The following is a 20,851-nucleotide window of genomic DNA, read 5'->3' on the forward strand; positions in this document are numbered from 1 at the left end:
TTTTATCTGCTGGAAGTGGGGCTGTGAGTGTTGCCCCCTGCTGTTGGAAGGAAGATGAGGCCAGTGGTTACTTTTGATTACTTTTGTGTTTCTGCTCCCTGCAGTTTTTCTCCTCTCCAGTTTTTGTACTGTTTTTTTAAAATGTTTTTTATTTGTTTAAATACATATTTGCACACTGTCAGGATAAGTGGCTCATATCAAACCCTACAGGTTAACAAACGCTTAAAATGTTCCAAGTAGGTGTTTGCACAGTAATAGACTTGATCTCTAATATTAACTAAGGTAATTAATAAGAAAAGCTTATCTTTTTTTATTATTATTTACATATAGATAAGAAACTGAAACATTTGTTCTCATAGATATGTCACCAAGGGCAATTTAATTCACTTTGAAACCGATTTATTCTAATGTTAAAGAGGTTCCAGCCACCAGAAACTATTAAAGGATATGAGGGTAGCAACAAGGAATAGATTTTAACCCCCGATACTCTAAAGGTCAAAACCAACAAGAGCTTTTTCTGACAATTGATATTCATGAGACATAAATAGGGCAGCAGCAGCAGTCTATGGGGGGCTTCGCTGGGTAGTGCAGGGTTCTTAGTTCAAGCCCCGATGTGTACAAACATGGAAAGTGTTCTGCTAGTAGGGTGAAGTGCCTGGACACTAACACTGAGGTACCTTTGAGCAAGGTATGCTCACACAGAGCCCCAGGACTTGTATATATGCAGCTGTGCCAGGCTCCAGCACCCTCCCTTTGACCCTGACAGATATATAGTGGTCAAGAAAAAGAAAGAAAGCTTTACAAATATTACAGTAAAATGACTAAAATGCTATGTGCTATAAATCTGATCATTAGCCATAATCCTCCAGGATTTTTTTGCTAACTCTCACAAATGCATGCAGCCTGTTGTCACTGTGGTTTCTGTCACCTCGCAGATTTGTGTGTTTGTTGAGACACTGACAATGTAGTCAAAAGAACCCAACAAGGCCTTTTTACACCACTCTATCTTGGGAAATAGCAGCGAAAGCCTGGTGAAACTTCCTTCCTGGTGAAACTTTCGGTTGTTTAAGGGTCAGTGTGAAAAGTGTAAAAACCAGTTCCGTGTGACTCCAGGTCATTTTAGCAATAAATGCATTTACTTCCTTATCTAGAGTTTATAAATACATCCTATTTTTTATGACAAAGGAACATGTTGTAATGTGATTAAAATTAAGAATATATGTTATTAAAAGCAGCATTGGAGACAATACTCATTAAGAACACCTGCAGTCCTTCACAATAAATATTTTCTAGGTAACATTCTAGAATAAATGAATTAATATTAATGAATATTTATAGCACATCCTCATTTGTGTCCTAATACTGTTAGAATATTTTTTCACATTTCATATTTTTAACCGAGTTTTCTTCTCAAGAACAACTACATTGACACTTCAGTCAAATCAAATCAAATCAATCTTTATTTATATAGCGTCTTATACAATCAAAATTGTTTCAAGGCGCTTTCCAGAATCCCAGGGCCTGACCCCAGACAAGCAACAGTGGCAAGGAAAAACTCCCCTTTAACAGGAAGAAACCTTGAGCAGGACCAGGCTCATGTAGGGGGACCCTCCTGCTGATGGCTGGCTGGGTAGAGAGAGGAGAGGAGAGGAGAGGAGAGGAGAGGAGAGGAGAGGAGAGGAGAGGAGAGGAGAGGAGAGGAGAGGAGAGGAGAGGAGAGGAGAGGAGAGGCACAGAGCACAGAAACACACACAAAAACACTATACAACGGGTCAGCGGGGCCGGAGGTCATCATGCATCTCCGAAGGCGGCGATACCTGTAAATGAATGGGGAAAAACTACACAGGAATCATCATCACTAGTCTGCTTGAGGAGGAGGAGGAGAGGAGAGGAGAGGAGAGGAGAGGAGAGGAGAGGAGAGGAGAGGAGAGGAGAGGAGAGGAGAGGAGAGGAGAGGAGAGGAGAGGAGAGGAGAGGAGAGGAGAGGAAAAGACCCAAGTCAGCCATGCCCGGGGCAAAGAGAGAAACCACCTACTTCAGGAGGAGGTCCGAGCAGGCGGGAGGAGGAGCGAGTGAGTAGGGCAGTGGGACTCCGGCAGCAGGGGGCATGGACAAGGTGGGAGAGCGCGTGACAGCGTAACAAAGTTACCTGGTCAAACATCATGCAGGCAGACTTCCACCGCGTCCGGTTCCTTGTGGCAGCAGTCTACGATGCCCTCCGCAGCCCAGCAAACCTCCATGCGTGGGGAAAGAGCCACATGTTCCCTTTGCTCCGGAAGAGGCTCCCTGGAACACCTCCTTAGCAGCTGCCCAAAGTCCCTGGCTGATGGTCGCTATCGCTGGCGCCACAACCAGGTACTCAAAGCAGTGGCTGAGAGCATAGCCCTGGCCATTAGCACCAGCAAACACCATCATGCTCCGAAGAAGGCAATCTCCTTCATAAAAGCTGGAGAGAGACCTCGTGCAGGCCCACAGATAACAACGGGACTCCTCCACACAGCTCCTGATTGGCAACTGCACATTGACCTGGGAAAACAACTGATATTCCCCCAGCACATCGTAACAACATCTCTACGCCCAGACATGATCATCATCTCAGAGGCTTCGAAATACCTGATCATGCTGGAGCTTACAGTGCCCTGGGAAGAGCGGCTTGAGGGAGCCAATGAAAGGAAACGTGCCAAATATCAGGAGCTGGTGGAGGAGTGCAGGGGCAGGGGCTGGAGGACCTTTTACGAGCCCATAGAAGTTGGCTGTAGGGGCTTTGCAGGACGCTCCCTCTGTAAAGTCTTTGGCCGATTGGGAGTCACAGGGACAGCCAAAAAGAGGGCCATTGAAACCGCAAATGAAGCTGCAGAGAAAGCCACGAGGTGGCTGTGGCTGAAAAGGGCAGATCCGTGGGTTGCTACTGGGACACAAGCTGGGTCTTGATCACCTCGGCTGGGTCGCCTGGGCGAGAGTGTATGATGTTGTGAGACTCGAAACACCCTATGAACCCAGGATACATCACTGATGATGTGTCCCAGTGCATCCAGGAGATGTATCTTTTAAGTATGTAAAATTAGAGAATAATGTTTGTTTTTTTGCTGTTTATTTAAATGTATTATACCAAAATTTGTATTTATACTTCATGAAAAGGTTTTGCTTATCTTGTGTCATTTTTTATTGCAATTAAAAGTCAGTTTAGCACATTTATCCAGACAGGCAGCCACAAACAACAGCAATGGCAAAGGTTTTGAATCAGTCTGCATTTTAAAACGGGACATATAATTGTTGGCACAGCGTAAAGTGTTCACAGTAAATTACCTCTCCAGTCTTGTTTTGCTTTTTTTCCCCCACCTTTTTTTTGGTCATTGTTTTTGCAAGACAAAATTTGGTCCCAGTTATTATCCAGGTAACAGCTAGTTATTTTAAGAGAGTTTGTAGTTGACCTGCAGGTCTCCTTTGCAGTTTTAAAAAGTTGCTTCTATGACACATTCTATTAATGGTTTTCTCTGAAGTCTTGACAGCATCCACGGGGACCGAAGGTTTGACAGAACCCCCCTTTTCTGAGTGTAACCGAGGGTGAGCCAGCAACCCTTCCCTGTCATTTCAAAGTCAAATCCCTCAGGTTTGGAGTTCAGTGGTTCAAAATGAAGTTGGAAGAGCAGCTCATCCATCCCCAGATATATGAGTATATACCAGAGCGAGGTAAACGTGCTGAGACACCCATAGTGGGGCAATGGGACCAAACCAGTTGTTTTTAGGAAGGAAGGTTTCCTCTAGTGAGGTTTGTATGCAAGGAGTTACAGCCAATTTCGCATAATTTGAATATCACAGCATTTGATGTGAGGCAGTGTGATACAAACTGGCGTAGACCGTCACGCACCAGCACGAAACGGATCAATATATAGAAATAAAGCCTGTGAAATTCCCTCAGTTCAACTTTGTGCCTGAAAAGCTTTGTGACAGATCTAGAAATTATCACCTCTGCTCTGTGCACGGTGCCCTGTATCGATCTTGCTCAGGGAATTGAAAGTCTAAAAAACAAGGCATGTGAGGGATAGTCAAATTATTATGTGGAAATCCTTCGAGCTGAAGAAAAACTTTCTCGTAAGACTCTTTCGACAAGCACTCAGCGCAGATGTCTGCCAAGCAGCTCATTCCCCCACCTGTAGCATATACAGGCAGTGGCAACACAAGGTTATAAAACATATAGTGTGCTTTATGATCAAAGGTCAAAGTCCCTCCGAAAATCCGAAACATACCAACATTTCCTCACAATTTCATTAAAATCTGTTTAGAACTGTTTGAGATATTTTGCTGAAAGGAAGACATCATCCTCATTATTTTATCACTGATCTTTAGTTGTTTTTTATATGCTTTTAGACAAACATGCTCCGAAAATGACAGAACTTGGATTAATGGAAATGTTAATTAAGGCTATTAATGATAAAAGTGTGAGGATAGTTTTACTGTCGGTCAACAATAATTTAGCGGAGCAATTATTTTAAAAAGAGGACTTAATATTTTTACCTCCGCCAACGCGATTATGTGAAAACCGACAGCCAGCATCTGTCTGTCTGTCTGTCTGTCTGCCTGCCTCCCTGCCTGCCTGTCTCTCTGGCTGGCTGGCTGGCTGGCTGGCTGGCTGGCTGGCTGTCTGTCTGTCTGTCTGTCTGTCTGTCTGTCTGTCTGCCTGCCTGCCTGCCTGTCTGTCTCTCTGGCTGGCTGGCTGGCTGGCTGGCTGGCTGGCTGGCTGTCTGTCTCTTAGAAATGTAACGCAAAAAGTTATAGAGGGTTTAAGTGATTTTTTTTTTAAAGGGAATAATGAGCCAAGGAAGAGCTCATCATAATGTTGATGATGCTCTGGACCTTCCAAACTCAAGAGCACCATCTCCTCAGCATCAACCTTAAAGCTCCCTCTGACGGAGGAGTTGGTCAGTGGGCTCTGCTCTGCTCCACGGGGGGATTCCGCCCAGCACGCCAGCCCTCTCAGCAGCGAGTATTGATCACCTGTCTGTCAACAATTGCACCCTTCCTGCAATCCACCCTCGTGATACCCTTTTAGAACACCAAGCTGGCGAACCCCTGTTGTCATCAGAATGGGTGTTGAACTCAAGGTGTCTCATGATGACTGGCAGACACGGTCAGAAAGTTTACTGCTCTGATGTGGTTTTTCCCTCCACTGAATCCATCCATGGAAACAGGAATTGCTTCCTTGCGCTGTGTGAAACAACCACCCTGCAATGAGCAGAGGCCCCATCCACCTGGGGAGCAATGCAGAAAATCATTCCAATAAATAAAGAATTATTTGTCTTAGAAATAGTTAAACCACAAAACTACCGGAGAAGTTTTCAGCCTGAAAAAGCCCCGTAGCCCAAAAGACACAATTCTTACTTTTCTATTTACACTAGCCACCACTTTGTTAAAACATGAGCTAAAAGCAATAAACTCAGCTAAAATAAAGCAACCAAAGTAGATTTTGGTTTTACCAAAGGATTATGCACCCCTCTGGATACACAAATGATGATACACACATGATGATACACACATGATGATACACACATAATTTGGGGAGCCTGGTTTTAAATGCTTGCCCATTTTGCTGCTATCAGTCAGTTTGTCCTAGATTTTGAATAGATGCTCTGGTCACATGACAGCTTATTGGAATTAATGTATTTCTATGATCTCTACCTATTCTCTCCTCTACCTGTCCTCTCCCTCTCCCTCTCTCTTTACCCAGCTGGCCATCAGCAGGAGGGTCCCCCTACATGAGCCTGGTCCTGCTCGAGGTTTCTTCCTGTTAAAGGGGAGTTTTTCCTTGCCACTGTTGCTTGTCTGGGGTTAGGCCCTGGGATTCTGGAAAGCGCCTAGAAACAATTTTGATTGTAACAGACGCTATATAAATAAAGATTGATTGATTGAATGTCCAGCTCGTCATTTATCAATGTTTTGCCACAGGACATCATTCAGGAAGTCCATCAGGTATTTCTTGTCTAAGACAAAGACATAATTTAATAATTACTCAGGGAATTGAAGGCTGGGGTGGAGTTCATCTCAGTCAATTGTCACCGAGACATTTTTCAATCATCCATGATTTAATTTACCTGCAAATCTTTTAAGGCTTCAAAACTTACTTTACACTTTGGTACATTATAATAAACTTCTTGCACATCCGGGGCTGCTTGGCCAACTTGACTGTTAATGTGGGTCACGCATCGGTCATTGCGAGGCAACAGCTCACCTGCGATGCTGCATACCTGAACAAATTAAAGATTTTTCTCGATCAATATTTGGGCACCTTTCCTCCCAGATAGGAGGTGAACGTCCATCAACCGCAGCCAGTTCAACCTTGCTGATCGAATCCAGTCGTGTTCAATAACGTGAGAAGCTAACGCTGATCAACATTTGCCAATTTCCTTCTCTATCTGATTTCTTGATGTCTCTCCTCATTAGATGAATACAAAATATTCAAGACGTGCGTCCTTTCTGTCACCCCAGCTGTGTTTTTCCTGGAAGTTGCACGAATAATCCTCTCAGTAAGAACGTCATCGCTTTCTACCAGCAGAGGAAGTGACACCAACCATATAAGCAGAATTTACTTCTCCGCCCTCAGCAAACATATTTTAAACACTATGTAGACGTGCCACCTATCACACAGACTTCAGAAATAAAAACTGATATGATGGAAGAAGAAGGAAACTTAAAATCAGCTCTGATCACTTTCATGAGTCAGAAGTAGAAGTGTTTGCAGCGTGTTGTGTCCAAAATGTTTGAAAAGAAATTTAAAATGAAGAGCTAGATCCTTTTAAATTGTTTTTATTTATTTGTTAATAGAAACTTGAGTTGAACTTTGATTTGTTGTTTGAAACTGAGAGGTGTGGCAGCACGGCAGCATTTAGTTACTGAGCTCCTTAGTTGGCCAAGGAGCAATTTAAAGGGTTGGACTGTAGACAAGAGTGTGGTGAGAGTGCTCTGAGTCTGCCTCCACTTTCAGAAATGTGTAGTAGTAAATGTAGTAAATCCACAAAGTCACTGGCAGCAATCACTTTATATTGTGGGTTTTCCACACTGGTAATAAACAGCTCTGATAATTCGCACCACCAAACTCTTTGTACATCAGATCACATTTTTTCTTTTTATTTATTTCTATATGAATTGTACATGAAATATTAACCTTCAAATTAGTAGATAGAGTGGTCACTTTACATTTCAATATAGAATTAACTCCCATTTACTTTTTTTTAAAACGGCATTATCTCTCCTGTCTGCTTTCCTTATAAAATTTGAAACATTAATGATTTAAATATGACAATAAATAATTTGTTGATGCAAAGTTACAGAATGGCCTGGCTAGAGCAAATTGTTCGCACATAGAAAATGAAACATTATATTCAAGAACGGGCACGTAGATCTGTCTTATTGTAGTAATATACTGTATCTGCTTTAAATATTAATTATTGAGTATTGAAACATGATTAGCAACATAAATAGATACATAACTCCTCAAATAAACACTATAAAGAAGGAGTCTGAAGCATGATTTTTTTTTATTTTGTCCGCTAACAGGGACTGCTGGTGGCTGCTTCCTTTCCACTGCCATTGATCTGCTCTTGATTGTGTTCTTTATCTGTAGCGGTCATGGTAATTGACCTGGAAGAGGTGCAGAACACGTGACTGGGAACACACCCACTGAAACGACACCTAAACCCCTTCATCATGGAACCCACAGTCCCTCTCACAGCGGAGGAGGACATGTAAAATATGAACGGGTCAAGGCAGGCATTAAAGGTGCTGCAGAGCAAGGCTTTATCCCTCCACTCAGGACTTTTCCACATAACAAAACCCACCACATGGGAGATGTTGTAGGGCCCAAAACAAACAGCAAACACTATCAGTGTTCCCAAAGCCATCCCTATGGCCCGCAGGCGGCGGCGCCGGTCGATGTTATGTAGCCGGGACAGGACCCGGATGAAGTTGATGTAGCAAAAGCAGCAGATGATTAAGGGGATGCAAAACAGCACCACAAACAGCTCCAGACGAAGCGGCAGGAGAACATTGAGCTGGGTGTCAGTGAAATCGTCATAACAGACTTGGCTGATTTTCCCAGTGGTGTTCTGATCTAAGGTGGCATTTAGAGGGTCTATAATAGAAATGAAAAAAACAATACTTGTATGGCAAAATGATGAAATCCAGAAGAAAATGCAGGCGGCCACCGCGTACACAGGCCGTCTTTTGAGCGTGTGCTGGATGGGAAACACCACGCCGAGGTAGCGTTCCACGCTGACCGCAGTCAGGCAGAAGGTGCTGTTGTAGATGGTCATATAGAAGATAAAGCCAGACAACGGGCAGAGGGCATACGGCAAGTTCCAAATCATGTTGTCCATCACTTCTTGCATCTTAAAGGGCAGGAAGATGAGGAAGAGCAGGTCCGAGATGGTCAGATTGAGGAGCAGGATGTCGCTCGGTGTGGGTTTCTGCCTCACTTTCTTGCAGAAGGAGTAGAAAGCCAGGACATTGGTCGGGAAGCCCAGGATGAAGGTGACGATGTAGACAGACAAGCACAGCCCCTTCTGACACTCCTGCGGCATGGTGGTCTCAGCGTTATTCAGCCAGTAAGTCCCAGTTGGAGAGGCTTCACGTGAATTTTGACTGTGGTGAAAATAAACCGCAGGAAGTTTTAATCAGTCTGACTGAAACACAGAAGAAGGTTCATACTGGGTCAAACCTACAGAGACAGGACAGTCTTCCTGTCCTCATTGATCAGCCCACGCTCATCATCATTTTTCTTAAATCTTTAAAAACAGAATGATAATGGATAACTACAAAATCACTGCATTTAAAAATGGTTTAAATTAGGCCTTGGTAGTTATTATGTAACAAATACATCAGAATTTAGAAGATCCCTGCCATTCCCTTTAATTGTTGACACCAATTTAAGATCTTGTAATACTTCCTTGGTATAAATACAACCAGCATACCGTTGGTAGAAAACGTTTTGAAGAATATATACCTCATACATTATTACTTAATCACAATTAAACTGAGCCATCACAACCCATCCATCTCTCCAACATACATAGCATACATTATTACCATGTAAGGAAAGAGTCCTTTCTTACTCATTTTTCCAAAGAGCTTCTTCTCAAAAGACTGAGTGTGCGACAGATGCTCTGCTTTTATAATGCTCTGATAAGGAGGGAGCTCCTCCTTTTAGGACCTCACAGTAGAATGTGATGCAAATCCAAAAATAAAATATTCAATTTGATTAGTGTTTTATCTGAAACGCAGTTACCGATCCAAAGTACGTGCATACGGTTGGCTGTAGATTGTGTTGTATTTTTATATTCATGCATTTCTCAGGGCATATCCTGCTACAACAGTAACAGGTGATTCATGTTTTGCATATATTCCGGGCTTTCTAGTGGGAAATTTGCAAACCCCCATCTAAAGAAAGCCTTTCTGGTTCCACTGGAAAACATACACACAAAAATATAAAGCACTGTGATAAGCAGTGCATGAACACTTGGGCTACAAAATGGGTGTTTTTTTCATGGTTAAGTATTTTTTGTAGCTTTATTTGTGTTTGCAGAATTTTCAAGGCACACCCCAAAACCATGAATTTTTATTATTTAAACCAGAACTTTTGTCACATTCTTGCTTAATGTGGAAAAACTCACTCGCTACTCAAAGTGAGATAATTATACAAAGTATTTCATATCTAACTTCTGCCTAATTGTGACATTTCCTGCCGGTCCACGTCATAAACAAGTGTCATCATCTCCATTTAACTTTGTAGAATTTTGGCAGGGAAAAATAAATAACTGGGCATTTCCTTCTGAATTGGGACACAAGTAGAGATCAGTCAGAATAAAAGCTGGATAGCAGTGCTGCACCCCCTCCAAAATTAATCATTTCCCCAATTTTGGTGTATGTGTCTCTCTTAGTGAGCAGGCAAAAGTCCATCTCTAATTCTTTCATATTTACTCGTATGTGAGAAATCAGCAATGAGCAATAGTGACTCACTGTTTTTGTCCCCTTGCTCTTCTGCGGGCACGGCGCGAGGAAACGTTGGAGCAGAATTACAGTGGACTGTTTAAAAAGCATGTTTTCTTTTATAATCTCCACGCAGTTTATCATGTACAAGCTGTCAAACATTTGTGGCTGCAGGAAAAAATGAGGCAAACCCTGCAGGTTTACTCGTCAGCGGTCAGCAAACACATCGCACAAGCTGAGTGAATGTACATATAACCTTCACACAGTGGAGGCAAAAAGTCAACACTGAGCCAACCGTCAGTTACTATCTTTTAGGAAGTAGAAAATGAAAGCAAGAAAACAAATTTAAGTGTGATGTGGCATCTCTGAAGGTCAAACAAAGCCCCTTGCACAAATCTATCCTGCCTCAGTTTGTTGTTAAGTCTGAACTGACACTTTCTATAATCCCCGTTTATACGTCAGCATCCCATTTGAGCTCTCGTTTTATCTTCTGAAAAGAAGGAAGGAGGAAAACCCACCACAGGTGCTGAATTTGCACAGCCCTCATTTTTATTCTGCATTATTTTAATACAATTGCATTTTATATTAAATATATTTTACGTCCAATATGTACATCCGGGAAATTCACTTTACATTCTTATGAATACTGTAAACCCAAAATAAAGTTCTTATTTACATGCATGCAAAAAAGGTCCCTTGTAATACCTGTTACTTTTATAGAACAACACATAAATCATGTAAATGTGATGGTATATAATTTGATTATGACAGCAAGGGGATGAAAACAACATGCTGGCACAATGACCCGACGCTTGCATTTAACAAACATCCCTGAGACGTGAAGGGAAGAATCATAAAAACGTGTGTTTACAAAGGCTGTTTGCACTCCTGCATCCATCCACGTGTCCACAATATCTGTTTGATTTACAGCATAACCTAAAAGGCTCTAAAGCATGTACAAAACTTATTTTACAGAGCTTTTTTGTTTGTTTGTTTGAATGATGTCACAGTCTTACAAAACCAATGGCCTTAGTGAATAAAAAAATATATAAACAGAGCTTTTTGACATTAGTTTTTATATTTACATGATATATAACAAGGCTATTTAACACGGTTCCTTTGGCTGAAAAACTCTTTTCTTAGTTATTATGACACAAGTCTTATAATTAATATCTCCCACTTGAAGTCGCATTGTTCAGAGATTGCATATACAAAACTGGTGCTCACACATTCTTTGGCGTCTTTGGACACAGCAATATTATTCAGTCATGTATAAAATACATTTTGTCTGCGATATTTGCTAGTCGTCTCTGCTTTTTTATGATTTTATGGAAATTAACCTCCTTTGACTTTGGTGTTCTTGGATCATTCACAACTCCGAAAGTCCACACAGACAAACAGAGGCGCGCTGGACTGATGACAATATTGTAAAGGGCCATTCATTTCCTGATCTCACAATGTGGGAACAAATTACTGAAGACAGCTGGTGGCTGCTTCCTTTCCACTGCCATTGATCTGCTCTTGATTGTGTTCTTTATCTGTGGCGGTCATGGTAATTGACCTGGAAGAGGTGCAGAACACGTGACTGGGAACACACCCACCAAAACGACACCTAAACCCCTTCATCATGGAACCCACAGTCCCTCTCACAGCGGAGGAGGACATGTAAAATATGAACGGGTCAAGGCAGGCATTAAAGGTGCTGCAGAGCAAGGCTTTATCCCTCCACTCAGGACTTTTCCACATAACAAAACCCACCACATGGGAGATGTTGTAGGGCCCAAAACAAACAGCAAACACTATCAGTGTTCCCAAAGCCATCCCTATGGCCCGCAGGCGGCGGCGCCGGTCGATGTTATGTAGCCGGGACAGGACCCGGATGAAGTTGATGTAGCAAAAGCAGCAGATGATGAAAGGGATGCAAAACAGCACCACAAACAGCTCCAGACGAACCGGCAGGAGAATATTGAGCTGGGTGTCGGTGAAGTTCTCGTAGCAAATTCTTGTCGAATCATTGTGATTTGAAGTGTTACTTAAAGATTCTTCAGAGCCAATAAAAGGGATGATGACCACGATGCTCAGGTTGATGAAGGAAAAGATCCAGAAGAAAATGCAGGCGGCCACCGCGTACACAGGCCGTCTTTTGAGCGTGTGCTGGATGGGAAACGCCACGCCGAGGTAGCGTTCCACGCTGACCGCAGTCAGGCAGAAGGTGCTGTTGTAGATGGTCATATAGAAGATAAAGCCAGACAATGGGCAGAGGGCATACGGCAAGTTCCAAATCATGTTGTTCATCACTTCTTGCATCTTAAAGGGCAGGAAGATGAGGAAGAGCAGGTCCGAGATGGTCAGATTGAGGAGCAGGATGTCAATCGGCGTGGGTTTCTGCCTCACTTTCTTGCAGAAGGTGTAGAAAGCCAGGATGTTCATCGGGAGGCCCAGGATGAAGGTGATGATGTAGACGGACAGGCACAGTGCTCTGTGGCACTGCTGCGGCATGGTGGTCTCAGCGGTATTCAGCCAGTCAGTCTCAGTTGGAGAGGCTTTGCATTATCTTTGAACGTGGGGATGATGAGCCGGGGGAGGTTTGATCACTCAGATTAAAACACAGAAGCGCCTGGAAGCGATCGGTGAAACTGTGTGGTTTTCCTGTCCTCCCCCAACCATAGATCAGCAGTTGTCAGTTTCCTCGACACTTTTGACCTTTGTTGATAAAAGAAAACAGTCAAATAGTGCACAGAACTGTTTCAACTTGTTTGAGACAAAAGGGAGAGTTAGACTCTATCTCAATTCCAATTCAGATCACTAAGGAGGCAAGAGGAGGTCTCTGTTGCTTCTTATGTTGCAAGTGCAGTGAAATGATGCTCTTTAACTCCCAGTCACTTGTTTTCAGCATCACCATGAAAAACATCATATGAAATCCCAAATCACGTTGATTACTTTAGTACTTTAACAACCAGCGTGCCATTAAAAGAGTGCCTACATGTATAATCTCTGCTTCCTATTAGAAATGAAGAGAACATTCTGCCTCATAATTTAAATAAATGTCCCTTACCTGTTTTCCTGTGAGCCACTGTGCACAATAATGAACGCGTTAGACACGCTCAGACTCTTATAGTGCTGTAAAGAAACAGCAGGAGGAAGTTGTTGGGGGTTTTTTTTTTTTACAACCCTGAGGAATATTACGAAAGCACAAAACAACACCAATTTAGGCAACACAAAACTTTCTTCCTTATTTTCAGCAGCCCTTTGTTGGACAATTAGAAGAGGCCTACCTTACACTTCAGCATGCTTCCCGGCATCCACGTGTTGATGGCTCAACTCTTTTATTTGATCTCCTTCGTTCAGCAGTCGTCCAGCTCGCACCTGCTGTTGCCTGGAACCACCCCCCATTTACATGATAATATACACATTCAGAGCAGATAATAGAAATTATTATTATGGAGATACTGCCACAATTTATCTTCCCCACTCACCAAACATGGTTTCCGTGGTAACAACCGACCTTTCTGCAACATGAAATATGCAGGCTACGAGAGCATGTGTGATCCGAGTTTATTAAATGATATTTAGTTATCCGTGCTTACCGCTTCAAGATAGATGCCTCTTTATTATGTGGAGGACAAAGAATTTTCCACAATAGACAGCAGCACCTCCCTTCCCAACATGTGACTTTAGCAGCACGGTTAGCAATATCGCTATCCAAACAAAGGCCAGGTGTTTGCACAGTCATATTGTACACAATAATTAAAGAAAAAACATGACTCGTGGTTTATTCATAAAAGAGTGTTAGAGCTTTCTACATTTGTGCGGAGGCCCCAAACATCCTTGTCTGATGTAGGTTGACCATCTGTCGTCACAACAAAACAGGCAATAAAGAGTTCTGGTGAAAACAGTTGAAAAGTGTGTGTGTGTGTGTGTGTGTGTGTGTTGGGGGGGCACAATTTCATAGAGTTATTAAAGAAGATTAGAATTCAGTGTGTGAAGCTTTGAGGTTGTTCTGCTGAGGTGTCGAAGGTGACAAACACGTCTTCCTTATTCCGCTGCTAGCCGACACCGATTTTGATTCACAACATGTGAAAATGTGCTACTTTCTGCCGCTGTCTGGAAATTCTTTTCCAGATGCGAATTTGGATAATCCGAACACATCATGCAAGCCAGTGCCTTCCAGGGTGACAGCTTGTTTTACAAAATTAGATCAGGGGGTTTTTCAAATGCTGTCCAACCACAGCGTTTGCGGTAATGTTCTGTGACACTTCAGGACTGCAGGGCGGCGTGCTTTAGCAATTAGCCACACGCTATTCACACTCCTCAGACAGAGGAGCACTTTAAAAGAGAAAGAAGAAAGTTTTTATATTTTGTTTAGCTTCTAAAATGATACCAGAGGCAAAATGTTCTTCTGAGTTCAAAAAATGACTGAACCCAGCTCCCATTAAAACTGAATAGAAACTGAACATGTTTTATACAAGCATTGCCCCAGAATACATGCGTTTAGTGAGACAATACAGTGCTTTACATAAGAGCTACAGTCAACGTGATTTACTTAGAAATATGTTAGAGTTAGAGTTTGGGCAAAACCCCCAACAACGTTCTCACTTGAAACGCACGTGTCATTCCGCTTTGTGCACGTGTCAGCCAAAGGGTGTTGATCAAGAGAGGGTTGAGAAATTGCCGTGTTTTGTCAATACCGAGAAGTCCACGTATGTGAGATTCAGATATTTTGGTTTTTTCAGGAGAGGCGGAAATTTTGCTGTTGCAGCTGCGTGTGCTGAAAACTGAAGCGGAACGACATTAATAAAGTGCTGGTCTGATCTATTCTCCCATGAATGCGGTGAATACCCTGTAGATACATGAACTTTCACATGATTGTGTCCCAAATAACACCCACACAGTCACCGTCAGTAATGACGGTACTGATAGTTATAAACCGGGCTTCCTTCTTCCCTAAAGCTGAAGTCATGAATGTTTCATGCACATGTTGCATGGTACGTGCACGAGAAAGGCTTTTTCTAGCAGTGTCAGGGAGCTTGAAACTGCAAATGCTTGTCTTCCCGTAAAGCTGTGTCCAACGCATCTATTGTAATTGTCATTAAACATACTTAGCTTGTTACAGGTATTTTATTACCTGGCAAAGCTGTTTCAAATCTAGTATATTGTCGGCAATAATGTGGAATGGAAATACAAGGGTTTGCCCTCCAATTCAGCCAATCTACTCTAATGGAGCTCTACAACATCCTGCAATCAACCGCCTCTTATCAGCAAGTTTGTTTTGGTCCAAACCAAATGAACTGTTGTCTCGCTGTGTCTCACAGCTGAGGCAGGTGGGAACATCTACGTAAAGAAGACGCCACGGCAGCGTACTCCCGTTCTCTCTCTATGATATTTTTAAATGGCTCCTTAAGTAAAGCAGATGCTGCAACAATACAGAAATTGCACTTTTGTGCATCCCAGAAGCCTCCATGTTAATCCTTCTATTAATACTCAAGACCATGAACTTATAAGCTCCCACATGTTTGCGGCTGTGGAAAGAAACAACAACATAATTCTCCTGTCCCGATAGAAGAGTTCAGTGGCTGCTAAGCCACCATATTACTATTTAAAGAAAGTCTTTGTCTCCAACATAGCTGATTTTAGTTCAGTCCCTGTGGAACGCTGAAGGAGAATAAAGTTTGCTGTCTGAAGAGACAGTGGTTTATATTTGGCTGGCAGCCTTATCAAGTGTGACCTGAGCCCAACCTGCGACTGTTGAGGACATGAAAGAGTAACGCGCCCAAACTCATAGCCCTGGCTCTCCACCCAAGACCTAATCAGTTTTATAATACCAATATCACTTCCTTTTTAGAGAAGTTAACAACACAAGGAAAATGTCCTGTAGTCTGGTTTCAGAGCACTGGACTCCTATTCCCATTGCCAACAAGCGTGATTAATATTTCAGCCAGCAAAATGTGCCAACACGCCTCTTTGTGAGCGTATTGTGAAACAAAACAGACCAAAATTGGATTTCAGTGTGAACTTTTGATCTAGGTGCACATTTTCCAGCCTCGCTGTGTGCCGGGAACAAGGCCAAGTGACGCACCTTTGCAACGAATGCTCGTCAGGGCTGTTTATGAGATTATCTGCTGACTGCTCGGTACTTAGAGAGCGCTTGTAAAACCAGAACTGATATTAGGCTGCAAGAAGTGTGGCTGTGTTTAGAATGTGTCAGAACTCACGTGCACTTTTCTGGCATTTCTGTGCTGATCGACTGCGGTAATATGCATAGCTGGAAGTGGTTTATTGTTTCCTAGAACCCTACCCTACACACACACACACACACACACACATACACACACACACACACACACACACACACACACACACACACACTTGGTGTCTTTCAAAAGGAGCATCACAAATGATGGTAAATGACGGTGAAGGTGACGTGTGATAGTGCCATTGGGACACCTGTGAGAAACTATCCAGTGACCAGCAGTGGATAGTGGATAAAAAGACCTTGTGGATGTGAGAGGTGAGAGCAGAATGGACAGACTGGTTTGAGAGGATCAAAAGGCAACAGTAGCTCAAATAACCACTCGTTACAACGCGGGAGTGCACAACACGTCCAACCTTGTAGAAGCTGATCTACAGCAGCAGAAGACCACACCAGCGCCTGTCCTGTCAGCTAACAACAGGAAAATGAGGTTGCAATTAGCACAGACAGTAAAAGTGATCTCTAGAGGACTGGAAAAACTTGGAAAACTCTTGATTTCAGCTGCAACATTCAGATGGTCAGAATTTGGCAAGAATAACTTGAAACCATCCTGCCTGGTATCAATGGGTCAGGCTGCTGCTGCTGGTGGTGTAACAGCGTGGGGGCTATTATCTTGGCACATTTGGACTCCTTTATTTGCTACTGAGCATAATTTAAAAGCCTCAGCCTACCTGAGTTTGGCTGCTGACCATGTCCCTCCCTGCCAGCAGGATAATGCTCTGTGTCACAAAACTCATTGACAAACTGGTTTTTGGAACATGACAATGGGTTTGCTGTAGCCCATTGATTCCAACACCTTGTTGAACGTATGCCACAAAGAATTAAGGCAGTTCTGAAGGCAAAACAGAGTCCAAAAACATTAGTTACTAGTTACTAGCAGGGCGCACCTCACAAAGGGCCCTGCAAGTGTGCACGGCGTTGGGAGAAGGCCATTCTATCACGGTTTCTTCAATTCCCGCCCATCTGTGCACGTCCGCGGCTCTACCCATATGCTTGTCAGAGCCTTGCTTGGCCACACGTGCGGCTTCAAACGGGAGTGTGGTGGTGTTTCTGTTGCCACAGTTGTGGTTCCATTTGTAGATGAACTCATGCTCATGAGGTCCAATAAATCCAAGACAAGTTGAGGAAACGTTGAATCATTATCATTGTGATGTACATACTAACATCAACAACAACAACAATAATAATAATAATCACAATAATCATAATAATGTTTTGTTTAAAAGCATACAATAGATTTTCTAGTGAAAATATCTGGGATTTTATATCCCTTGTAATCTTTGCCACTGCAGAGCATAGAGAATAAAGGTAATGCAGCCTGTATAACTGTGTTTCGCCTGTGCTTGCTCAGCACTTTTTCTATGGCCGATCGGACAAACAGCAGCTCTTTTGGATCAGCAAAAAAAGTCATTTCACAAAGACCTTTTGTGGCCCTTGGAAAATATTGTCCTTATCAGGAGCTGTTCAAAGATATGTGATAGTGAGCAATTTTAAATGGAAAAATAAATAAATAAATGTAAATGTCACCATTACCTCCCCTAAAGGCAACTTTAATATGAGGTCATCCAGTAGAGCAGTGGCGTTTCAAGAGATATTTAAGGCCTCTGAGCACATTTTACACTATACAGTTAAAAACCATAAAGTACTTCCTAGAACGTCCATGGTCAATGTTTACTTTCATGCCATTAGTTCAGATTTTTCCTTTATTAATCATTTGGTATTTACCCCCAGGTAAAATGGGGGGAAAGAATAGGCCAATCACAGGTTAGCAGAGCCCGAAGCGACGTTTCCAAATGAAACAAGCTAATTAATAATGTGACAAATGACAGAGAAAAGGCTATTTTTGTGTGTGTGTTTTGATTTTACAGCCCTCCTGTTGTACATTGTCTACATCACATCTCGGGAAGATCATGTGTTGTGTGACAGCAACGGCAAAGACCCCAGATCTGCGTTTATCTTGTTTATGCTGTGTTTCACAACTGTCACTGTCAAGGTTGGCGCGCGCATCGCACTGTGTGTGATACATTGTCCTCATATCTAGGGTAGTTAAACAAACACACAACAAATGCTTTAACAGTGGGTTGTGGTGTGGGTTACGACTGGCATTCCTTACATTTGCGTGCAGTTTCAGGTACGGGTAAGGGATTCATGATGCTGGCTGTTCACTCATAAAAATAACAGAAATAAGTGTGTCAAATGAGAAATGAGAAAAAAAAAAACAGAACAAGCAAGTTAGCTGAAACTTTCGTTCTCGCTGCAAATGTGAGCTGGTGTCAGTTTCCAGAAATGGCAGTAGTTATTCTAAACAACCTCTGACTGCAGACTGGTGGGTTGGTGGTGGCCACGGTTATATTTGGGTTCAGAAATGACTTCCTTCCTTTAATACTGACAGCCAGACTCCAAGCTTCATCTTATGATTTAACATGCGTTTCAATGATATCATATAAGATATCGAGATAAAGGACATGTTGTATTACGGGAAAAGAGGCCCGGCTGAAGCCCTGCACTGTGACCTAGAACATGCTATGGCTTGAATTGTGCAAATAAATTTTAAAGACTCAGGCTGAAGTGTTGATTGATTAGTAGAATGCCTTAAAAGGTTATAATGGAAATTTGTTCTTATAGTTTTAATACGGTGACGTTTTAAAACCTCAATCCGATCTGTTCAGGCTCTATTACACAACAGAATAATGTGGCACTTCTTAATCAATCATATTAATCATATTTCAATCAAAAATGTTAAGCTAAGCTTTATTCATTGCAGTTAATTTCTGGTCTGGTGGGTGGAAATGATACAGCTAGAATTCAAGAGTGCTTGGGCTGAGCTGCAATAATTAGGGCAACACATTCATATCAAATAAGGGACATTCTCAGGCAGCAGCCACAGACTGCCTTTAACGAGGATGCAGTCACGTAGACATGCTGGCCAGCTCTACAAGCTGATAACAGGTTGCTGATAAATGCTTGGATGAGAGCTGAAAACCCATGCAGCCCAGTACGGCGTGCAGGAAGTGCACGCGAGGTTATTTAGAAACAGGGACATCGTTACCGCTTTAACAGACTTTGGGGTTTATAGTCAGCAGTGAGAGCAGAGCGGCATATCAGCAGCTGCAGCTATGCAGATGTTGGTATAGTTACACAGCAGGTCAGCTGCAGGTCGCCTCACCTTTACGACACACACTCTATATCTGTTGAGACTCTTTGAGGAGCAAATTCCAGGGCTGCTGCATTGGCCAGGATCCAGGAGCTTTGCCCAAATCCATCTTAATGTTGCACCTTGATCAGGTTGTTTCATATAGAGTCCACACAGAGGATGTATGGGTAATGCTGAGGTGGAAGGGATGCTTTCTCTTTCTCTGCACTGGCTGCAATTTTTTGTCTGGATTACAGAAACACACAGGTCAATCGTGAGAACTTCCTCTTCTCTCTTGAGGCTTTTTATAATGCTACACTGGGGAACATTATTCTTGCTATATTGTACAGGAGCATCTGTTCCAAGCTTGTACTGGAAACTCTGACCCTAAAGTGGGACACATTTCTAGGGGTGTTGGCCAATAAGTATTTAAAAAAGGTTCTTGAAATCATCTCTTTAGTTTTATTTTGTTTTTTTCAGTTTTTTTTTCACTGGTTGTTATTTGAAGACAGGAAAATAGCAACACAATAACCTGCAGCGAATCAAGTAAAGATTAAAAGTTCAATTTGATATTCATCCGTGAGAGGAAATTCTGCACCTCCAGGCATACAAACAGAACGTGTTTGATGAAGAATCCCTTTGTGCTGCATGAGTGTATTTTATTTTTATGTAGTCGGGTTTTTTTAGACGTGATCTCTTCCTTGTTTTGTTGTTTCCTTTTTACTTTGACTGAAGCTCAGAGAGCTGAGGAAGTACAGTATAACTAGAGGTCTGCTCCAAAATGCTCTGACAGAGCTCCCTCTGGTGGGACGGGGAGGTGCCATCCAACAGGTTCAGCCCATGATTTACATTTTTGGACGCTCTCATGAAGAGTAATTTACAGTCAGTGAACTGTTGGGATTTCACTGTCTTTCTCAAGGACGTTTCGACTGGATAGATGAGTGCGGCACTGACCGCAGCAATAAATTCTAAGCTTCCATGGTCTAAAATGTTTTCAGAGCTGCCCTGATGTGCAAAGTTTTCCCATAAATTTGGGTTACCTCATACTCTCTACGAGTCGACAGTTCGTGTGATACTAGACGGGGTCAGTGCGTAAAGGAGGCGCGTCCTTGACCAAGTCGAGGACGCTTTGACAGAGCTAGATCTCAAAGGACTTGCTACATCATTTCATTGATGATATGGACTTGTCTGGCTGTGCCTGGCCTCCTTTCTCCCTCATGGACTTTTAAAATCATTATTACTGCAGCAAGCAAAACCAGGAATTGTCAAAAACTGAATGAACCAGAACCTGAGAAATAATTGACCGTGTTAAATGAGAATTTCATTTTATGGAGTAGGATTATGTTGGGAATATTGTGATTTTGGGATTTCTTGTGTAAAAGTACTGAGTCAAATGAATAGTGGCGCTTCACCGTTAGGACTCACGAAAGCTCTCTTCTCGGGTATACCATGCTTAAAGTCGCATTCATCAATGGAAAAAGCATCTAATT

At 42.5% G+C, this 20,851-nt stretch overlaps 2 protein-coding genes across 5 annotated transcripts; both read right to left on the reverse strand.

Moving 5' to 3' along the window:
• Positions 1-7,014: 7,014 nt before the first annotated feature.
• On the reverse strand, positions 7,015-10,361 carry LOC105416602 (free fatty acid receptor 2-like). 4 transcript variants are annotated; one of them, XM_029839234.1, is made up of 2 exons: positions 10,009-10,361; positions 7,015-8,634 (listed from the first exon to the last, which is right to left on the reverse strand). In XM_029839234.1, the coding sequence occupies exon 2, from the start codon at positions 8,571-8,573 to the stop codon at positions 7,545-7,547; it is 1,029 nt and encodes a 342-aa protein (XP_029695094.1). In that variant the 5' UTR covers positions 8,574-8,634; positions 10,009-10,361; the 3' UTR covers positions 7,015-7,544. The 4 variants fall into 4 exon arrangements, with proteins under 4 accessions (XP_029695094.1, XP_011603339.1, XP_011603341.1 ...); XM_011605037.2 differs by lacking the exon at positions 10,009-10,361 and adding an exon at positions 9,079-9,133; XM_011605039.2 differs by lacking the exon at positions 10,009-10,361 and adding an exon at positions 9,105-9,116.
• Positions 10,362-10,509: 148 nt separating this feature from the next.
• LOC115250497 (free fatty acid receptor 2-like) lies at positions 10,510-13,113 on the reverse strand. The gene is made up of 2 exons (XM_029839233.1): positions 13,034-13,113; positions 10,510-12,681 (listed from the first exon to the last, which is right to left on the reverse strand). Exon 2 carries the CDS (start codon positions 12,475-12,477, stop codon positions 11,449-11,451), a length of 1,029 nt encoding a protein of 342 aa, XP_029695093.1. The 5' UTR covers positions 12,478-12,681; positions 13,034-13,113; the 3' UTR covers positions 10,510-11,448.
• Positions 13,114-20,851: the final 7,738 nt, after the last annotated feature.

The sequence above is a fragment of the Takifugu rubripes genome, chromosome 7 (genome assembly GCF_901000725.2).
Source record: "Takifugu rubripes chromosome 7, fTakRub1.2, whole genome shotgun sequence".
Lineage (NCBI taxonomy): Eukaryota > Metazoa > Chordata > Actinopteri > Tetraodontiformes > Tetraodontidae > Takifugu > Takifugu rubripes.